This window comes from Oreochromis aureus, linkage group 1 (genome assembly GCF_013358895.1).
Source record: "Oreochromis aureus strain Israel breed Guangdong linkage group 1, ZZ_aureus, whole genome shotgun sequence".
In the NCBI taxonomy this organism is placed as follows: Eukaryota; Metazoa; Chordata; class Actinopteri; order Cichliformes; family Cichlidae; genus Oreochromis; species Oreochromis aureus.
Window position 1 is genome coordinate 38,529,044 of NC_052942.1, and position 18,789 is coordinate 38,547,832.

Genomic DNA, 18,789 nt, shown 5'->3' on the forward strand with positions numbered 1-18,789 from the left:
TCCTTATCATTTCCCACTTCTTCCATTACCTGACGTCACTTCAGCGCTTCATCCTTAACACCAAAAACCTACTGTAGTTTGTGCATAACGAGCTGCTCTGCTGTGACAGAAAAACAAGGGAACATAGAATGGGACGGGATGGGAGGTCAGCCAGTTCCTCGACTGATTAGACTACAGCTCAATTATTTGCCTTAGTGGAAAATTAGGCCCATTTCCAACAAGGAATTTTACATGATAATGGGAACAAAATAATTAGGCTAATTTCCCTCAGACCAGACTGTGCATCATGAGAAAAGTGCAGTGATTTGTTTGGTCTGGTGGAAATAATGGAGTGAAAAACAGTTTTTCCTTACAAGTATGGATAGAGACAGCCACCTGGTGTTGGCAACCATGTACAAGGGAAGGTGCTAACAAAAGCTAGCTTCCTAAAATAAGAAGTTACATAAAAACTGTAGGTCCCAGGTGATGCTATGCTGTAGTGACACAAGACTCGGTGGTATCGACCACGGCAGCACGGCACTGGTTACTGCCATTTCAGCCAGTTTATTTCTAGACAGCTTTAAAGATAATAAAAATACATTTTAGCTATATTTCCACAAAGTTCGGCTCTCTGGAGGATAGTGATGAAGTTCTGGAGAGTTTGGAGTGTTTGGAGCGAGTTGTTATGTGGAAGCCGAACCAGCAGCAAAGGCTCCACCGAGAGGAGCCTGAGGACTCCCCTGAGGCTGCCTCTACACATTTGGCTGGACTCTAACCTGTGTGTGTTTCTGTGATGCTAACGTTTCTCTGATAGCAACGAGGAGCTCGGTGGAAGCTTGAGTTTACCTGCATACATGGTGCTCACTGTGTCACCTGTTGACCACCTGCTGCTGATTTGGACACACTGACGGGTGATAGTCACAGTTTTGTACAAAAAAGGCAAATGTGCCTCATCGTTCATCAGCTCAGAGAGCTGGGCTGCTGGGAGCTTGTGTTTCCCTTCAGAGTGACTTCTACGATTTAAAAGGAATAGATGGGATTTAAGAGGAAGGAGCGAAGGACACCGAGCAGCAGATCAGGCATAATGGAAACAGGCCAAAAGTTTATTAAGGAACCACGATGGAATAATTTGTTTCCAGCAGGCTGGATAAGTAAGTGCTGTTTATTTCAGTATGAAATCTATTTCAAAATTGCTAAAATAACTCTCTCTGAATGAAATTGTTAGTGCCCTCAATTCATTTATTGAATAAACGTTTTATCTTTTTATTTAAAATAAACTTACATAGCAATGGAAATACTTGTATATTCCTCATTTCTCTGTATGTATTACTGTAGGGTCTACCTCACAACATAAAGCGCCTTGAGGCGCTATATAAATAAAATTGAATTGAATAACTCCCAGAAATGATTATTTAAGATAATGATTTGTTTTTAACAATAATCATTGACCAACTCAGACATCACCAGCCGACATGGGTGTTTTTCTGACATCCAGTTATTCAGGCAGCTCGGGGCTACACATGCCTTTAGTATCAAATGGTGGTAATGCTCTTTCTTCTCCCTCTGCAGCTTCATTTAAAGACACTGATCAGCTTCAGGTGTTGTCAATAAGCTGTAGGTCAGCAGACAGCTGACCAGAACACCACTCCCTGGCTGTACCGATCTACCAGCAGGTGATCTGTATCTGTACTAACACCTTTTCTAAACTTCTTTTTCTCTCCTAGGCATTTCTACATAGTCATGGAATGAGTTTCCATGGCCGAGCAGCTGCATCCAAGCCTTACGTCACCAAGAGCAATGCAAAGCATCGGCTGCACGTAAAGCACGCCGCCACTGGACTCTAGAGCAGGAAAGACGTGTTCTCTGGAGTGACGAATCCCAGTTACGACTGCGAGCGAGGCCTTCTCGTGCAACCTCAGTGTCTGACCTCACAAGACGGGTCAAAAATGCCCATAAACACACACCTAAACTTTGTGGAAAGGCTTGCCAGAACAGTTAAAGCTGCAAAGGGTAGTCCCACATCATATTAACCCATATGTATTAAGAATGGGATGTCATTCAATTTCATATGTGTAGGAAGGCCTTGGCAATGTAGCATACATGACAATTCACAGCTTATTATGATGTGTGAAGAAAAAAGATAAATACATTTCATCATCACTTGTTGGCTGTATTGCAAAAACGCTGGTAGCGGCCAGTGGTACCCCGCAGCCTCTTAGTAGATACACCCATCTATCCTAGGTGACTGACTTCCTTGTCGAGTTATCGCATTCAGAGGGAGAGAGAATGGGTGGAATAGACAGTTGGTAAGGAGGAAGATGTTGAAAAGACTGAGAGGCATGAAGAAAGGGATCCAGGACATAAGGAGGAAGCGAGATACTGTAGGAAGGGAGCGAGGAAGGGGAGGGAGCAAAATAGGAAACAAGAGAGGAAGAAATTAAGGGAGGGAGATATGGTGGAATGTGGGTGGTAAGGATGGATAAAGAAAGATGGAGTGAGGAATATAGGGAGGAAGCGATGCTATACAGAAGGAGGGAATAGGATGGGGATGAAGGAAGAGACTGCAGTGAGGAAGTAAGGTAAATGGGGAAGGAAGAGAAAGTAAGGAAGAGGAATGAGTGAGCGAGCAAGGGAGCGAAGTAGGGAGCAAGACAGGGAGAGAGAGAGAGAGGAAGGAGATATGGATGAGACAGAGGGAAGTAGTAAAGAAGGGAAAAGGACAGGAAGAAAGATTGGGAGGAAGAGATATAGGATGGTATGGTGGAGTGGGAGAAATGAAGGAAGGAAGACAGAGGAGATTGAAAGACAGAGGGAAGGAAACAAGATACTGGGGAGTGCAGAAGAAGGGAAGGGAAGAGAAGAGAAGAAAATAGGAAGGCAAATAGGGATTAAAGCAAGGGGGCAGGAGATATTGAGAGACAGAGATAGGGAATTGGACATGAGGAAAGGAGGAAGATGGAAGGGGGTCAGGAAGAGGGAGAAGGAGATATTGAGGTAGGGAGATCGGGATGAAGATGGGGAGAGAGAGGAAGGGAGGGATATAGCAAGGAAGGGAAGAAGATGGGACTGGATGGACGGGGGGGACTACAGGGAGGGAAAAGGAAAATAAGGAGGAAGGGGGATACAGCAGGGATTGAGTGAGGAATAGTGAGGAAGGGAGTGAGGAGGCGAGCAGGATTGAGGAGAAGGGAGGGAACAATGGAACAAAAGAAGGTAAGAACGTAGAGAGGAAGCGAGAAACTTTAGGGAGTGAGTGAGAAGGAGGGAGGGAGGGAGGGAGCTAAAAAGAGAACAGAAGAAGATATTGAGGGAAGGAGATAGAGAGGGAGGTCCTGTAGAGACGGCTTGAGGACGATGGTGAGGGAGTGAAGAAGATGAGGAAGGGAGTGAGTAAAAAGGAGTGAGGAAGAGGGAGTGAAATAAGAGAAGGAGATATTAAGGGAGGAGATGGGATGGAATGGGGTGTGATAATGAGGGAAAAGTGAAGGGAGGAAGATAGGGAGAAGACAGCGCTGGAGGGAGTGAGGTAGATGAGAATTGGTGGAGGGAGTAATAGAAGACAATAAGAAGAAAGGGAAATACTTTAGGGAGGGAGTCAGGGAACAAAATATGGAACAAGAGAAGGAGATACTTTGCAGGTCTTATGTGTAAGACTTGCAGAAATAAAAAAAACACTACTTCAGATTTCAATTTTCATTTATTTATGATTCTAGAGATTTTAAGTTGTCTTATGCTACCTGCTCCACGCGGTCTATTTATTATTGTCATGTGGGGATGTGATGGAACAGGAGCATCCCTTTGCATCATGGACGTGCAGCCAAGGCAGCAATCTGCAGTTAATGCACAAACACACTACGGGTTCATCCACAGAGTTCGCTGACATTTTTATGCTTGAATGATTCTTAGGTATTTGGTAAATGGCTTAACAGATTAAAAGTGCTACCCCTCCGCCTCCTGGTAGATACACGTATGGTATCTATTTAAAAATTCCACATCAGCTCGTTCTCAAGTTACTGCATTCACAAGATTCAGAAAACATGACCTCTGACCTTGAGGTCAAGGTCACGAGATTCAAACTCGTCTGTGATTTTTTGTAGATGCACCCATGGTATCTTTCCGCACACCATTTTGTTGGAGTGGAAAGAGCTTGGATCATTTTGACCCTCAAAGTTGCCTCTGTGTTTGTGAAAAAATGACAACTGTCATGAATACAAACAGGGACCGATCCCTGCGATCACAGGGCATACCTTCTTGTATTGATGGGGCGCGCAGCATTTGTTTATAGTAGGAGTAGTATAGTCCACACTCTGTCCGAAAGGAGATCTCCCTCTCCACTTCCTGAAAATAAAAAGGAGGATTTTAGTTTTAGGAAAGCAAACACTTCTGTTCTCTGTAATATGGAAAACAGATATCCTGGCAAGACATGACAGAAACATGGAGGATAAAGGCAAAGCAGCTAATACACTCATAATCCTCTCCAGTAATAATCAGACAGGTAACACAGTGTGTGAGTGCGTGCTTGGAGGATGTCTTCCCAAGAGACTTCCTGCTCGTCATGCGTGATTACTGCTCCTCAGGGGGGTAAGAGGAGAGAGCAAACAGCGAACAACCAGCTGCGGAATATTAAGCCAATCATTAATCTATCATATTTAGTCTGCAAATCGGTTTTGCAACTGTGCTTGACAAAAAGAAATGCTTTGATTTTAGCAACTCATTTCTTCTAAAACTCACTGAAAGTCTGTCAAATTGTTTCTCCAGATTTACTGCAGCCAAATCCGGTCCAAGCAATCTCCAAATCCTCCGCTTGTTAAAAACCAAAGCATGTTTCCGAGTATTATTGCAAAGCATTTTATCTGATATTTTTCCAGTAACAACTTCCAGTAATAACTAAAACCCCACAAAAAGACTATAAAATTAGAAATGTATATAACATCTGTCCATTAAAACTAACTGACCGATAGAAAGGATTTGCCAATAACAACGTTCAATTTCTAACATTCATACAAACTTGTACATAAAATGTTCTGTATTCTGAACATATTTCACGCATTTCGGAGGAAAATGATCCTAATTTAAATAGCCTGCCTCATTCTGCGGTCCTTATTATCTGACAAATCATCATAACCAGTCTGTGGAAACCTGAGAGCAGTTATTTGTTCTGTAGCCATCAGGGAGTAACAGGACAGGGGATCCCAATCAGATCGCCCACCGAGGCAGGTGTTCCCACCAGTTAATTAATGTCATTTACTTGGTTGAAACCATTAGCTGATTAATAGAGTGTAAACCGGTATGGGTCTGACTCCTGAGGAGAACAGCAGAAAACCACTGGTTCATAACGCAGATATTATCAGCTGCAAAAAATTAAATACGCATTTGGAGGATAAAAAGACGAGTCTACGAGCACAGGGACGGCCCCGAGCGTAAGAACGATGAGGGCAGTGAGCGTTTTTAACCTCGGGACTCTCTGCAGCCACAGTTAGCCACAGGCACTCAGTTATTGTGTTCTTGTTACTGCGTCAGAAAAACAAGACTACATCTGGAAAAACTATCAAAGTTACTGACATCATACAAAAACATGGCAGATTAAAATAAATATTTTGTTCGCTGTAAGAGCATTTTGATTAATGATGGAAAACCACATTTCGCAACTAACCGTTAATATAGAGCGAGGTACAAGGTCAAAACATTTAGATGCTCCATGTGTGAACTGATCCGGATAAGTCACAGAAGTATCAGCAACAAGCCTCAAAGGAGGTCAAGTATATTACTGGCACCATCTATGAAGAAGCTGTTTCAACACTATCTGCAAATGAGTTCAGCACATCATCTTTGTATGATTTATAAGCAAATAAACACCCCAATATTGAAAGAATGAGTTCACAGCTCAAGAAATGGGAACATCCAGGAAGCACGTGGAGTCACAGATTTGACCTTTTGCAGGAAGATGGATGGTATGTACATCCTGTGTTTAAATGAAAGCTAACCGACTGTATGAGAAGGTTCATGATGGAGTGGCAGCCAGTCGAGAGAGCAAGCCTCCCAGGATTCATCCATACACTGAATGGATGCACAGCATTTCCACAAATACATGTGGATTAATGGAAAGGAAGATAATTTCTATATATGTCTGTGTTGTTGCCACTGGAGGCAACAACACAAACTTAATGTTGACAAACAGACACCTTAATAAAAACTAAGAAGCAGTTATTAAAAGAAAAAAAATCTCCCCTACACTTGAAGAGAAAAATTAGCTATAGAGGTCCAACATTTTTGTACCAGGGTCTAAAGGAGCCAGACCTCCTGTGAAGTCAGACGTTTTAACGGAGTCGCCAGAGGCTGACTTGCGTTTGGAGACGACCTCTAGTGGCCATTCCAGGAACTGCGCCGATTTGGCTGAACTTTATATCCTTGGAGTTGCATCTTGGTTTAAGAGATATTTTTTGGTACTTAAGATCATTTCTAACATTTCTGAATTATGCAGCACATTTCCAACTGAGCAGGTGAAACACTTTATTTCTAACTTCAGAAAAGAAAAAAACAACAGACATAATAAAATAAATGCCACTTCAACTATAAAAGAGTTTGTTCATTTTGTAGATAATAACTGCATCAGATGCCTGTTGCTGGATCTCTGTACCGTGATCTCACTGTTATTGGGGCCACTCTGTAACGACCTAACAACACAGAAGGGGCGGGAGCTCTGACTGTGGTTGGAGATTGGACAACGGTGTGGTGTGATGGTTTTCATTTGCACCGTGCTGCAGACTGAACCCGCCCCCTGAGGCGGTCACATCGAAGCAGAGCTCGCTTGTAATGTGTTTGGTTTATTAACCGCTCAAATTGAAACACTTTCCATAAACACGTAATAACTCCTACCGTGAGCTGCGAGAACCACAGCAGATTCTCATGTAAGCCGTTCACACACCAGGCCTGAGTCAGTGCCAGCAGCACAGCCACTAACAGCCCTGCTGCCATGGAAACACACTGTTGCCAAGGCCGCCGGGGTGAAACGCCTGAACCGGAATGGGAACGGGAACCGGATCGCCCAAGCAGAGAAACCCCTCCTTTTCCCCCCTCCTGCGTTCCCGACATAGCGTTATGGTTACATCTGCCTTCAGACGGCGCATCTTGTGAAAGGCCATGTTTCGGCTTCACCCTCTTACGGAGCTCCATTGCATGGGAACGCAGAGATTATCAATAAATTCTTGGATCCTTTGATGAGCTGAATCCAGGTAGATAAACAGGACGCTCCCGGGTTAAGGTACAGAACTGATCCAAATCCATTACGGAAATAAATGTAAATGTGGTGTGTTTTTCTCTTCTTGAAGTCAATCCAAATAAATTCGCTTTTTAATCGCTTCAAGTTCCCTGCCAAAGGAAATATGCAAAAGCTTCCTCTGAGGGATGAGCAGCTACTTTCCTTCCCAATCCTCCTTTTGAGTTTTGCCCAAGGCAAAACAAGCCTTGGCTTTCCACCAAGAACTCTGATGAGATGGCTAATCCTCAATTTAAATTAAGGTCAAAGAGAATAGGCCTAGTTAACAAGTTCACACATTGCTCATTACGCTGGAAGCCAGTACACTTCTCAGAAGGCACCGATCCTCTTCTCTCTGTGTGTCTGTGTTACCATTTCCTCCTTATGGGTCTTTGAATAACTCCCATCTCTGTTATGTGATGCACGAAAAATCCAAGCGAGGGTCCATCCAGCATTTCCTCTGCTCTATGTCTGCCAAAGCCTAAATACGAAGTGGCCTCTGCCTCCATCAAACGCAGCCGGCAACTTCAGAACAAAAAGCAATCTTTCTCAGCAAAAGCAAACAGAAAGACTAAGCCCTGCGAACAACAGGACAGGCTGTGGATAACTGGAGCAGCCAGAGGGAGGAGGGAAAAGCGAGTTGACTACTGGTGACCCCTCGTCTATAAAAGCACACGTGCTTACAGGAAAAGAATAAGAAGAATAAGTGGGGGTGGGGAAACACGTTGGAACATCATTCGGAAAATGCAGGGAACAGTTGTCGGAAGGTTTGTGGATCTGTGCGCGCGTCTGAAATAAACTCTGCGAGGCGCTGCGGCCGGCACGGACGTGACCTCACACCTGATGAATTCAAGAGGCCAGATTAAGCCAGCTGTCTCGCTACATAAGAGGACTAGAGATAATAAGCACTGTAAGGGTATGAGCGTGAAAGAGAGAGAGAAAAAAAATCCTCCAGACCCTTTCACCTCAGGCTAACTCTGATAATACATTCCCTCAACAGCACGCTGGGTGAGGAAACCACATACGAGATTATTAAAACCAGTCCCCTTTCTGTGAAGCTTCTCCACAGGCCGCCTGTGCTCCGATACTATCAGTCACGTAGGGTCAGGTCGGGTCAGGCAGCAGCACTGATCAGGCGGGACTCCCAAATCCACAAATTACTTTCCAGCTCTTTCCAGCCTACTTGACCTGAAGACACTGAAGACAATGTGTGTGTGTGTGTGTGTGTGTGTGTGTGTGTGTGTGTGTGTGTGTGTGTGTGTGTGTGTGTGTGTGTGAGTGTGTGTGTGTGTGTGTGTGTGTGTGTGTGTGTGTGTGTGTGTGTGTGTGTGTGTGTGTGTGTGTGTGTGTGTGTGTGTGTGTGTGTGTGTGTGTGTGTGAGTAAATGGGAGAATAAAAGTGAGCGAGATTGGGGGGGATCTCTGAAGGCAGGAAATTACATCCATCCATCCAGACTGCCCAGAGAGCAACAGGAAGCAGTTCAGGGTAAGGCCAAGAACCTGAACCATGCAAGGTGCACAAAACACAATTTTCTGTGCCTTGGAAACATTTTTTGGATAATGCAGCATGTTCTTCTGTCCACACAGCTAAGTTTGAAAATTTGAATTTGAAAGTCGTTTCCCTCTGTTTGGGTCTCCACACAAACTGAGCTGGTAGTTTTTTGGATTCAACAAAACCAATAGCAATGATTAAAAAGAACAAAACGTACGCTGGCCCTCTGATGGATCTTTGTTTTCATTTCTTTGCCATAATCTTTAAATGTGGCAGATTTCTTTTAGCAGCAATACCTGCAGCGTGCAGGGGGCACAGTGAGTGTTTAGTCCACTTCACTTAAATGAAAGCCTTAGTTCCTAATTATTTTTCTGATAGAAGCAAAAATAAATCTACTAATTTTACTGGTATACATTAACATTAAAAGACCAACCCTGCTGCATAACATGCAGGGCAATAGTGAGAAGACTACATGACTCCATGAATATACATGTGACAGTACGCAGATATACAAAACACAGTCAACAAAGAGCCATGTGATGCATAACGCCATAAGGTCATAGACTACCATCACCACCTGCAGTCCGAGACAGGTGAGTCTGAGTCTGTCAAACTTTGTCGGTAGGCTGATCAGGTCGATGTTGTGACAGAGGAACAGACTATGGGAGGGACTGAGCGAGGACACTACTAAATTTCATTCCCTGAGACAGATTAAAAAATTTAGACAAATCAAAAAAATATATCTGAACAAGTCACCCAAATAAAAATCTCTGGAGATGAAAAGTAAAGCCAAAGCAAAAGTTTAAAAAACAAACAAACAAACAAAAAAAACTGCAGTTCCCCCGATGGCCACCTGAGGTTGGCTCCTACAGTGAGTCCATCCTCACACAGTCTCATTTTAAAATATCCAACTTTAGAGCATATCTGCAGCATGGGACCAAAACAGTTTTGGACATAGTTGATAGCTTCCTATTTTATAACACCTCTGAATGGGGTGATTTTCAACTGGACAAGGTAGTTAGGGGTGTGGCCACATTGATTTATAGGTGTCCCAACACAGGAAGCTGTAACTGATCAGCGTCGACTAGGCTTCATCCACTAATTCTAGTCATTGAACCGGAACTCTTCACTGTGTTTCAGCTATTGGTATTTTTTAGCAAGTTTCCCAATATATTTTTGATAAGATTCTAGTATTTTATTTATCAGCTAATTTATCCTTTAACTAATTCGCCAGTATGTGTGTCTACACATTCCATCAGTTTAAGAATGTAGCCTGCTGACAGCCCTAAACACCATAAACTGATACATCCATCCATATTAGCAAATTAGCTGTTCTCAGGAGCTCAGTGAATTCCAGGGTGGAACCGTGATAGGCCACCTGTGCAACAAGTCCAGGTATGAAATTCCTGGCCACTAAATGCTCCACAATCAACTGTTAGTGCCACGAAGGCAACGTAAACTCACAGAGCAGGGTCAGGGGATGCTGAGGCGCATAGTGCGCAGAGGTCACCAAATTTCTGCACAGTTAGTCGCTGCAGACCTCCAAACGCCATGTGGCTCAAGAGCAGTGCATAGAGAGCTTCATGGCTAAACACCTGCATGCATCAGCAAGCACAATGCAAAGCATCAGGCGCAGTGGTGCAGAGCTGGTAATGCAGCAAAGGGTGGTCCAACATCACATGAACCCCTATGGAGTAAGAATGGGATGTCAGTCAGCCTGATATATACGTGTGAAGACAGATGAGCGAATAATTTTGGTAATATAGTGTATAAAGTACACCCATTATCTTTATCGCATGTCGGTGGCGACTCTGTGTCTGCGTCTTCTGCGATTCTTTGTTAAAGGTAATTACAGGCCTTTTCTTTCTCTAGAAATGTATGCATCATCTCAGCTCGTCTGCCTGACATCCAACTCTTTCACAGCAGTAATAAGCTAATCATGCTTCACTTCAGCCTATTAGATCTATAGGAGCTATTACTGTAGCTTAAAGTAAGCTACATCTGGGCACCAGTTTAGCGTGCAGGTGACCACATGCCACAGGGCTAAATGCAGCAGCGCAGGTTCAACTCCAACCCAAGGGCCTTTGCTGTTTGTCTTGCCTCACACTCTCTCCCCATTTTTTCTATTTCATGTTCAATTTATTGCATAATAAAGGCCAAAAAGCTCACCATCTTCTCTATCATCTATTGATACTTTGTAGGTGCTACTTTCTCTGAGTGATTGATGTATAACATTTTAAGCTATATCTATAATTTTGTCAGATGTCAGTTACAAAATCTGCATCCCTCGGACTGAGTTAGTTAAAAAAAAAAAATAAAAAAATGGCATTCACACCTGTGTGTCCAGTCTGGACAGATCTGTTAATTATGGCCGTTCATTTTAGAGAACTAAGGACAAAACTTTTACTTTTTCTTCCTTCTCTCCTTTCAGCAATCAAACCTGGATTTGAAGTCTCAAAATAACATTTCAAACATAATCTCTGTTGAGACGATCAAATCATTACTTTATGTCCATCAGGTGTCTGATAAAAGAGATGAATAAATGTAAATAAAAACAATAGAATGATTAGTTTGAACGGACTGGAGGCCCACGTTAGAGTCAGTGCTCTGGCCTTTTTAAAATGATTAACAGAGCTGTGAACACAGCCCGAGGGCAACTTTATACAAAAAAGAGATGAAAAGTGTTTATACCTGCGAGTCAAAAGCCAGCAGTCCTATTGAATGGAGATATTTAATATCATACATCATCATAAATACGAGGCCAACAGAATATCATTGATGGTGTCCTCCCAAAAAAAAAAAGGGGGGGAAAGGCCTTAGTTGTTCAAAGTTTGTTGCAGAGAGATGTGTAGAGAATGAAGAGCAGAGCTTGAAAGAAAATATCCAGGTAGGTTTTCACCTCCACACAAGCTAGAGATGATTGTGAATGTTAGACTGTTGGTTTCAAAAAGTTAGAGAAACTGTTGGACATCAACAGCAGAGACTGCTTTTGCATTTTCATGTTCCCAGACAGTCTCCCTAAAAAACACTGAATGTTTTAATGCTGAGCCACAGCCACGTTTTTAATGTAACCGAGCAGATTCGGTTTGCTCTGTGCGAACACAGACTCAGGCACGGGCTTTGATTGCATTAACAGAAGGAAACCGTTCACATATGCATGCAGTGTGCGATGATGGCAGCCAGGAGCCCACTTATTTGTGGGAACATTTCAGGGAGATGTTCTCCAGGCCTGTAAAGTGACCTGCATTTATTATGAATGAACACATCTGTCTGCTCCCCTTCACACACACATAAACAGAAAAAAAAAGCCAGCACGGGACCGCAAACTGTGTCCATACGGATTCCGGTCAATTAACTCAAAGTGCCGCTTTGCGTCCCTGTGACAGAATCTCACAAATTACCGTGAGCACGGCGGCGCTATACGCGGGCAAGATGCATTTCACATTTGCATGAGAAACAGAAGAAGCACCTGGCTGGCCATGCAGGCAACCAACAGAGGAAGTAAACTGATGCTTTGTTTGAGTCACAGTCTCGTCTGTTCTACACAAAGAGATAAGTCGTCCTGTGATTGGGATAGAGCTTCAGAACCAGACGCGTCTCTGGTGTCAGGTTTTGATTCATTAGTCCCTGTGGGCAGCTCCCACTCTTAAGAGATTTACAGAAAACTAAACTGTGTTTTATCTTCAGCCTTCTCTTAATACCTTCCATATGCGCATAACAGTCCGCTTTCATGCAAACCAACGTGCAACTTTAGTCAAAGGAAGGCAATAAATTCATGAAATAGACATTTATCTCCAATTTGTTTTCATGGGTAAGTATAAATTATGGGTAAGTATTTCTAACAGTGTTTCAAAAGTCCACATTACTCTTTGCATTTCTGGCTTTAATGCTTAGTTGAATAAAGTGCATTTGGAAATTTTTGTAGTTTACAAGTAGCATCATGACAGAGTTTAATGTGGGAACCTTTATTATTGTCAGTATTACACTGAGGGGACTCTGAACACTTAAACTGAAGTCCTTCGGACACAGACAGCTGGAGGCACCGTGGACAATTACTGGTTTCCATTATACATCCTTGAAGTCCACCTGAGAGGCACATGTGTACTTGATACAGTGCTTAACAAATTTATTAGACCACCACCCAATGTAAGGTCTGTGCCACAGCTGCCCTAAATTACCAGTATCAGTAACTGGGTCATTCCATCTCAAAACAACATAAATCTCCAACTGTTATGGTCCAAAGACTGGACATTTATAATGACTGCTGTGAAATTTTGGCTTCATGTATCAAATAATTTATAAGATATATTTTTTTTTTAAAAGGTTGACGACCCACTTTCAGGTCTTCAACGTCTGGCAAATGTATCAACATGAACATCTCAAAAACTTTAGATAAAAAAGCCGCAAGCCATCAAAATCTATCAGGATCTGTAATCAGGATTTTTGGGACAGACACATAAAAAAGGCCGCCCCTCCTTGAGCTTGGTTCTGTCTCAGGTTTCTTCCTGTTAAAAGGGAGTTTTTCCTTCCCACTTTCACCAAGTGATGCTCATAGGGGCTTGTCTGAATGTTCTCCAGTATTGAGTCTCTGTTTTATTGTAGGGTCTTTAACTTGAAGTATAATGGTCCTTGAGGGGACTGTTGTTGTCCCCTCAAGGTCCTGAATCTGATGGTGAAATTTAGATCACTACTACAGCGAGCTCGCCCTGTGATCGCTGAATCAATTCATTCTTGTCCAGATGCCAGATTTGCAGAGTGTTCAACATATTTTACCTTCATTTTTTTTCCTCTGCTACATCAAAAATGTATAATTACATACATAATGGCCTCGTTAATGTCACCAATTTCTGCAATAATAGAAATTCCTTCAAGTATCCTGTAGCTAACCACAAGCAGATGCTAACGTTTCACCACATTCTACAATGTAGAATCATCTTTTTCTCTTTGCTATTTTCCAGTGATGAACACTCAAAAGTTACTTGGAAACAATGAGCTTGTTAGAAGAAACAATGTCTCAGATTGTGGTTTTGACTTACGTAGCTGCGCATCTGGTAGTTCAACTTTCCATCCCTCCCTGTGATAAACAACTTCAGAGCAACTTTCACGCAAAATATTAACCTACAGTGTTTTAACTTCATATGTAGATTACAAAACCACAAAACACCAAAACAAACCACTCAGAAGCAAATAATGTTCTTACGTCAGTTGCTGTACGAAAACAAATGATTCATACTGCATCACTTAATGATGCAAAGACAATTTATGGCAACAGCATTGATTCACACTTTGCCCCAGTTTTAGTACTAATGCAGACATCTTTTCTGCCATGTCACCCAGTTTGAAATCTGCTATGTATATCTCAGCCCGAACCAGAGTGCTGCTAACGCTCTAAAGGGGGGCAATTATAAATGACATCACATTTGGCAGAGCACAATGTTCTGTTGCTGTACAACAATGAACAAACCCTGAAAGGCCTGAAACAACCGTGATGATTCAGGATCTCATGTGGTTCACATAACAGCCCTGAAAATTCATCCCATGAAGAGCGTGGAAAAGCAATCATCCCATTTTAGGATGAAGTGTTTATGACGTGTTTGAAGGCCATTTTAGGAAGAAAACTGGACGAGGGGATGTCCCTGGCACTGATGTCGAAGCTACGTTAGATAAGCGCAAAACGCATGTGGAAATTTTCAGCTTAACGATCACACCGTGTGACACTTTTCCATCAGTTAATATCCACATCTGTGATGTGGTTAATGAATCGTGCACATGGATGTCAAATCCTCAGATAACTTTGTTAGACAAGTGCCAAATACATCAATCCAGGCGGCTTTACTGCTTTTTAACAAGAGCTTTATAAAACTTAAACAGCGCCACATATTTCCAACTTTTCCAGCTCCCCCTGACACAAATTCACTGGGAGTACTTTAAGATAAGCTGTCACTAAGACATAGAGCCACCGAGAAGCTAATTCTTATTGAGACATCTATGATTCCCTGTCTCTAAAAAAAGTTCGGACATTGTATAAAACATATATGAAAACATAAAGAGGTGATCTGCAAAGCCTTTAAATTCCCACGCTCAACTTGAATCTGATTCCAGCAGCACATTTCAAAGAAGCCGTGTTTACCACAGGGTTGCATCACCTCTTATTTTTAAAACTCTCGGTAAGTGTCTGGGAACTCAGACCAGTGGCTGAAAGTGAACTTCTTTTCCTGTAGTTGCTAATAAACAGTAAAAAGATGGATGTAGTTTCCAGATATGCCATGCAACAAGGTCTAAACCTGTATTTTTTTTTTTTCGATGACCAGCAGGGGGCGACAATTGTGGCTGCAAAAAACAAATCTATGACACAACGTCCCTCAGACCCCTCCTGCTGGGACCTCAGTAAACATTTCCCTGATTACTTTCTGCATAATGCATAAAACAGGAAGTCTATTCTGTAAATCACAGTCATTCTTTAGAAAGGATTTGCTCTTTCATTAAATGCTTGATTCTTCTTTGCCCTTCCACAGTGTCGGGTCTATAACCATAAACAGTTTTTACCTTTATGTTGGAAAACCACAGGTCGTTCTCATGTAGTGTCGCCACGTAGATGCAGCAAAGCAGGCCAAGACCAACAGAGACAGACCAACCAACTGATGTCCAGATTATAGCTCCCCATGACCAATCACCTGCAAGAATATTAACATGTTAGTTTTCACTGTAGGGTGAAATTTAACGTGAAACAGTAACACTTTGAAATTACTGATGACTGGATTTCATTTAGCTGTTTAAGCTTCAGGGTCATGGTGCTGTGCATGTTGGCAGATTCAGCTGGAACACAAACTACTGCGTACAACATACTCAGAGAGTGTACACCTGCTCCAAACACTTCACAGGGAAAGGTGAGAGGTTCAGTATTGTAAAATATGTCGAAAACAGCACACATTTTCAGACAGTCTCTTCTGAAAGGCACTTGTGGCGTTCTATTCAGACACCCGCGTGAAAAGTGACAAAAATGCCTGAGTCGAGTATGGAAAAAAAAGAAGCTTTAGCCCCTTTGCCACCTCTGCACAGCTGGCCAACCACTGTGTGAAGTGAGTGTGAATGCTAGATTGTTGGTTTCACTGAGTTATAGAAACAGCTCTCACTAATGTGACTTCAGAAAGGTGTTAAAGGTGTGCAGGGAGTGGGTTTCCTGTTTGACCCTCCAACATGCAATTCATGACTGCAGCTTACTGGGAAACTTGACTAGAACAGAGCTACTTCTAGTCTTTTAAAGGTTTTAATAACACCCACTGTGACGAGTGAAAATCATGTGCTGTGTGTTCTTGTTTTTGAACAACATTGTAAATATTTTGAATTGTCATAAAAGTGTACATTGTGATGCACGTAAGTGCGACACCCGCTAGTTTTCATACAGTGGACACTTGTGAAATGAAGGTTACAAATATAATATGACACCAGAGTCAATCATTTAAATGTTGAAATGAAGAAAAAAGCTTATCAAGCTTCAGTCTCCTCTAGGGATGAGACACAAAAAAACATGACTGTGCATGCATAAATACAACAAAGGTGTACAGTTGTAGGCTTGAACCAGCAGAGTGATTTATGAAGACCTCAATAAAAATCACACTGAGCAGACCTGCAGTGGGTCAAAGTCGAGGCCAGATATTGACCACCATCTCCCAGGAGATGGCTCTGACCCAAAAAAAAACCCTGCAGCAAAGTGCTTGGTTTCCAGCCAGTCTCCGCCCCCTTCTAATAGCCCATCACCACCTAAGCTGCACAGGTGCTGGTACTCAATCAAGAACTTGCATTCGAGAACTGGCCCACATGAGAAGCTAAAATTTTGGGTGGCTTCAAAGTGTCCTTGAGCAAGACACTGAACCTCAAATTGCCTCCACTGATGTGTGAGTGTGTGTGAGACAGGTAACAAATAAATCACAAAGTGCTGTGTGAATGTGCACTGTGGGCTAAGTGTGAGCAGAAAAGAGTGATCTAACTACAGGCCCATGGCATTCCGGTGTTGTTTACATGCAAATTTGATGGCCGCAGCTGCAAATAATGGTTTCGGCGTTTTTCATTTGACACAAAAGCATCGCACACATAACAATGTCTCTTCTTTGAATGCAGAAATGCACAAAAGGTGTAAGATATCAGGCTTTAACCAGCAGAGCAATTTATGAAAACATCAGTAAAGCCACACTGAGAACACCTGTAGCAGGTTAAAGTCAGGGTCAGATACTGAACACTTTCCCTGGAGCTCGAGCTGGCTTTGGCTCAAAAACCCCGCAGCAGGTGCTTGGTTTTTAGCCAGTCACAACCCGATGTGACTTTCTACCCAGTGCAATGCCAGTGCCCAATCTGGAAATACTTCTACTCATTTCCACCACAAAAAAAGTTTTAAAAATGCCTGGATTCCACAGACGCAGTGCCAGCACTGCTGGAAAGCCAGTTCTGCTTTGGTGTCTTGAGAATCAGCTTTAAAGTCAACAGATTTGAGAACCAAACACTACGTGGTGAAAATTAGGGATACTTCATGTGGGAACAAAATAACAGCAGACTGCAAATCAAACCCACTGACAAATCCTCAACTACTTTGGTAGAGGTAAAAAGCCTGGTACTGCTGCCAAAAAGCTGGCACCAGAACAGCACCAAGAACTTCACCGGTGATTTGGTGACCAAGTAATGATCGCCTCAAACCTGCTGAAATGTGTGGTAGAACTGGCACCTGCAGCTTGTTGGTGGGAAACATCTATCTGTGGCTCACAAAGCCTGAGATGGGAGAGCGGGGTGTCTCACTCACCATGCAGGATCTTCTCTGGATGGTGTTCAGAGCAACAGTTGTGCTGCTGGGACTGAAGCTCTGCAGCGGGAGAGGGCTCCTTCCCCTTGCTGCCCTTCCTCTGACGCAGGGTTGTCATGTTGAAATGCTGCCAGCAGAGCGCACACACAGGGGGAGGGGGGTCTGATTATCCACACTGATACACATGTACACACAGGCAAAGAGCAAACATGTGCCCCAACATTACTGCGCTCTGAGCCAAAGCAAACAGGACTTTCATTCAGTTCAACACCGATGGATGGATGGATGGATGGATGGGGGATGGACAGGCCTGCTTACAGCATTTCCTGGTGACGCCAGATTAACGTGCAAAAAAAAAAAAAAAAAAAAAAAAAAAAAAATCAGATCAACCTATCGACAACAGATTATCAGAAAGCTCTATTCATTCTACCGTTTTTAAACCGGACCAAATGTCGCGCCAAACATAACCGCAGATGCGCTCCAGCAGAGGATCATGAGGGATGTGGGGCGAACAGGGAGCCACATAACACGGTAAAGTAGATGAGGCGGGTTTGAACCGCCACTGGGAAGCACAGACACGCAACCACAGCCTCGTTATGGTGAATGTGCGTTTCACAACACAGAGGCGCGCTCCCGCGGTGGACGCAGGACTTTGTTTCTGCCTTGACATCAACAAAAGACGAAAACGAGTCGAGCCAACGGAACATTTAGCGAAGCCTCACCCTCCTCCACAGCAGCGGCTGGCAGGATGCTCCGACAGCTCTCTCTCCCCCTCTCTCTTTCTCTACGTCTCTCTACCTCCCTCGCTCTTTCATTTTTCTCTCATTCTTTTTTTTCGCCTGCTGTTAAAATTCAGCGGTCATCCTCGTTCCGCACGGGGTTTAACGGAGGGGACAGCACCGGAACACGAGAGGTCCCGCCTTCAAAATAAAAGCGTGAGGTGAGGGGGGGAAAGGTAGGCGTTTCGGAGATTAAATAAATAATTAAAAAACTATCCAATTTACAAGACTAAAACCCACAAATTTTACCCCCAAAAATCTAAAATTAAAAAAAAAAAAATATGGAACAGGGTCCGCCTAAGTTAATGAATATTTTTAATTTAAAAAAATCACTAAAATTATTTGGAGACAGTTTTTACAAACTAAGTGTAAAAGATTTGCAGACAGTCCATACACTCAAAAATGCCATGATGCTCATTTTAATTTAATTTAATTACAAATTTTCAGTGTAATTTTGCTACATAAGTGCAATGAAAAATGTCACGTTTAATGCA

General features: G+C 42.8%; 1 protein-coding gene across 3 annotated transcripts in view; it reads right to left on the bottom strand.

Annotated features, from left to right (window-relative positions):
• Positions 1 to 18,435, bottom strand: part of dpy19l3 (dpy-19 like C-mannosyltransferase 3) — a 73,372-nt gene extending 54,937 nt beyond the window's left edge. Inside the window, exons 1-4 of one of the 3 annotated variants that reach the window (XM_031743711.2) lie at positions 18,239 to 18,435; positions 17,517 to 17,643; positions 15,272 to 15,399; positions 4,227 to 4,317 (exon numbers count right to left, since the gene is read on the bottom strand). In XM_031743711.2, coding sequence (XP_031599571.1) covers positions 4,227 to 4,317; positions 15,272 to 15,399; positions 17,517 to 17,634 — 337 coding nt within the window. In that variant the 5' untranslated portion in view covers positions 17,635 to 17,643; positions 18,239 to 18,435. The other 2 variants (XM_039613589.1, XM_039613597.1) reach the window with 2 other exon arrangements.
• Positions 18,436 to 18,789: the final 354 nt, after the last annotated feature.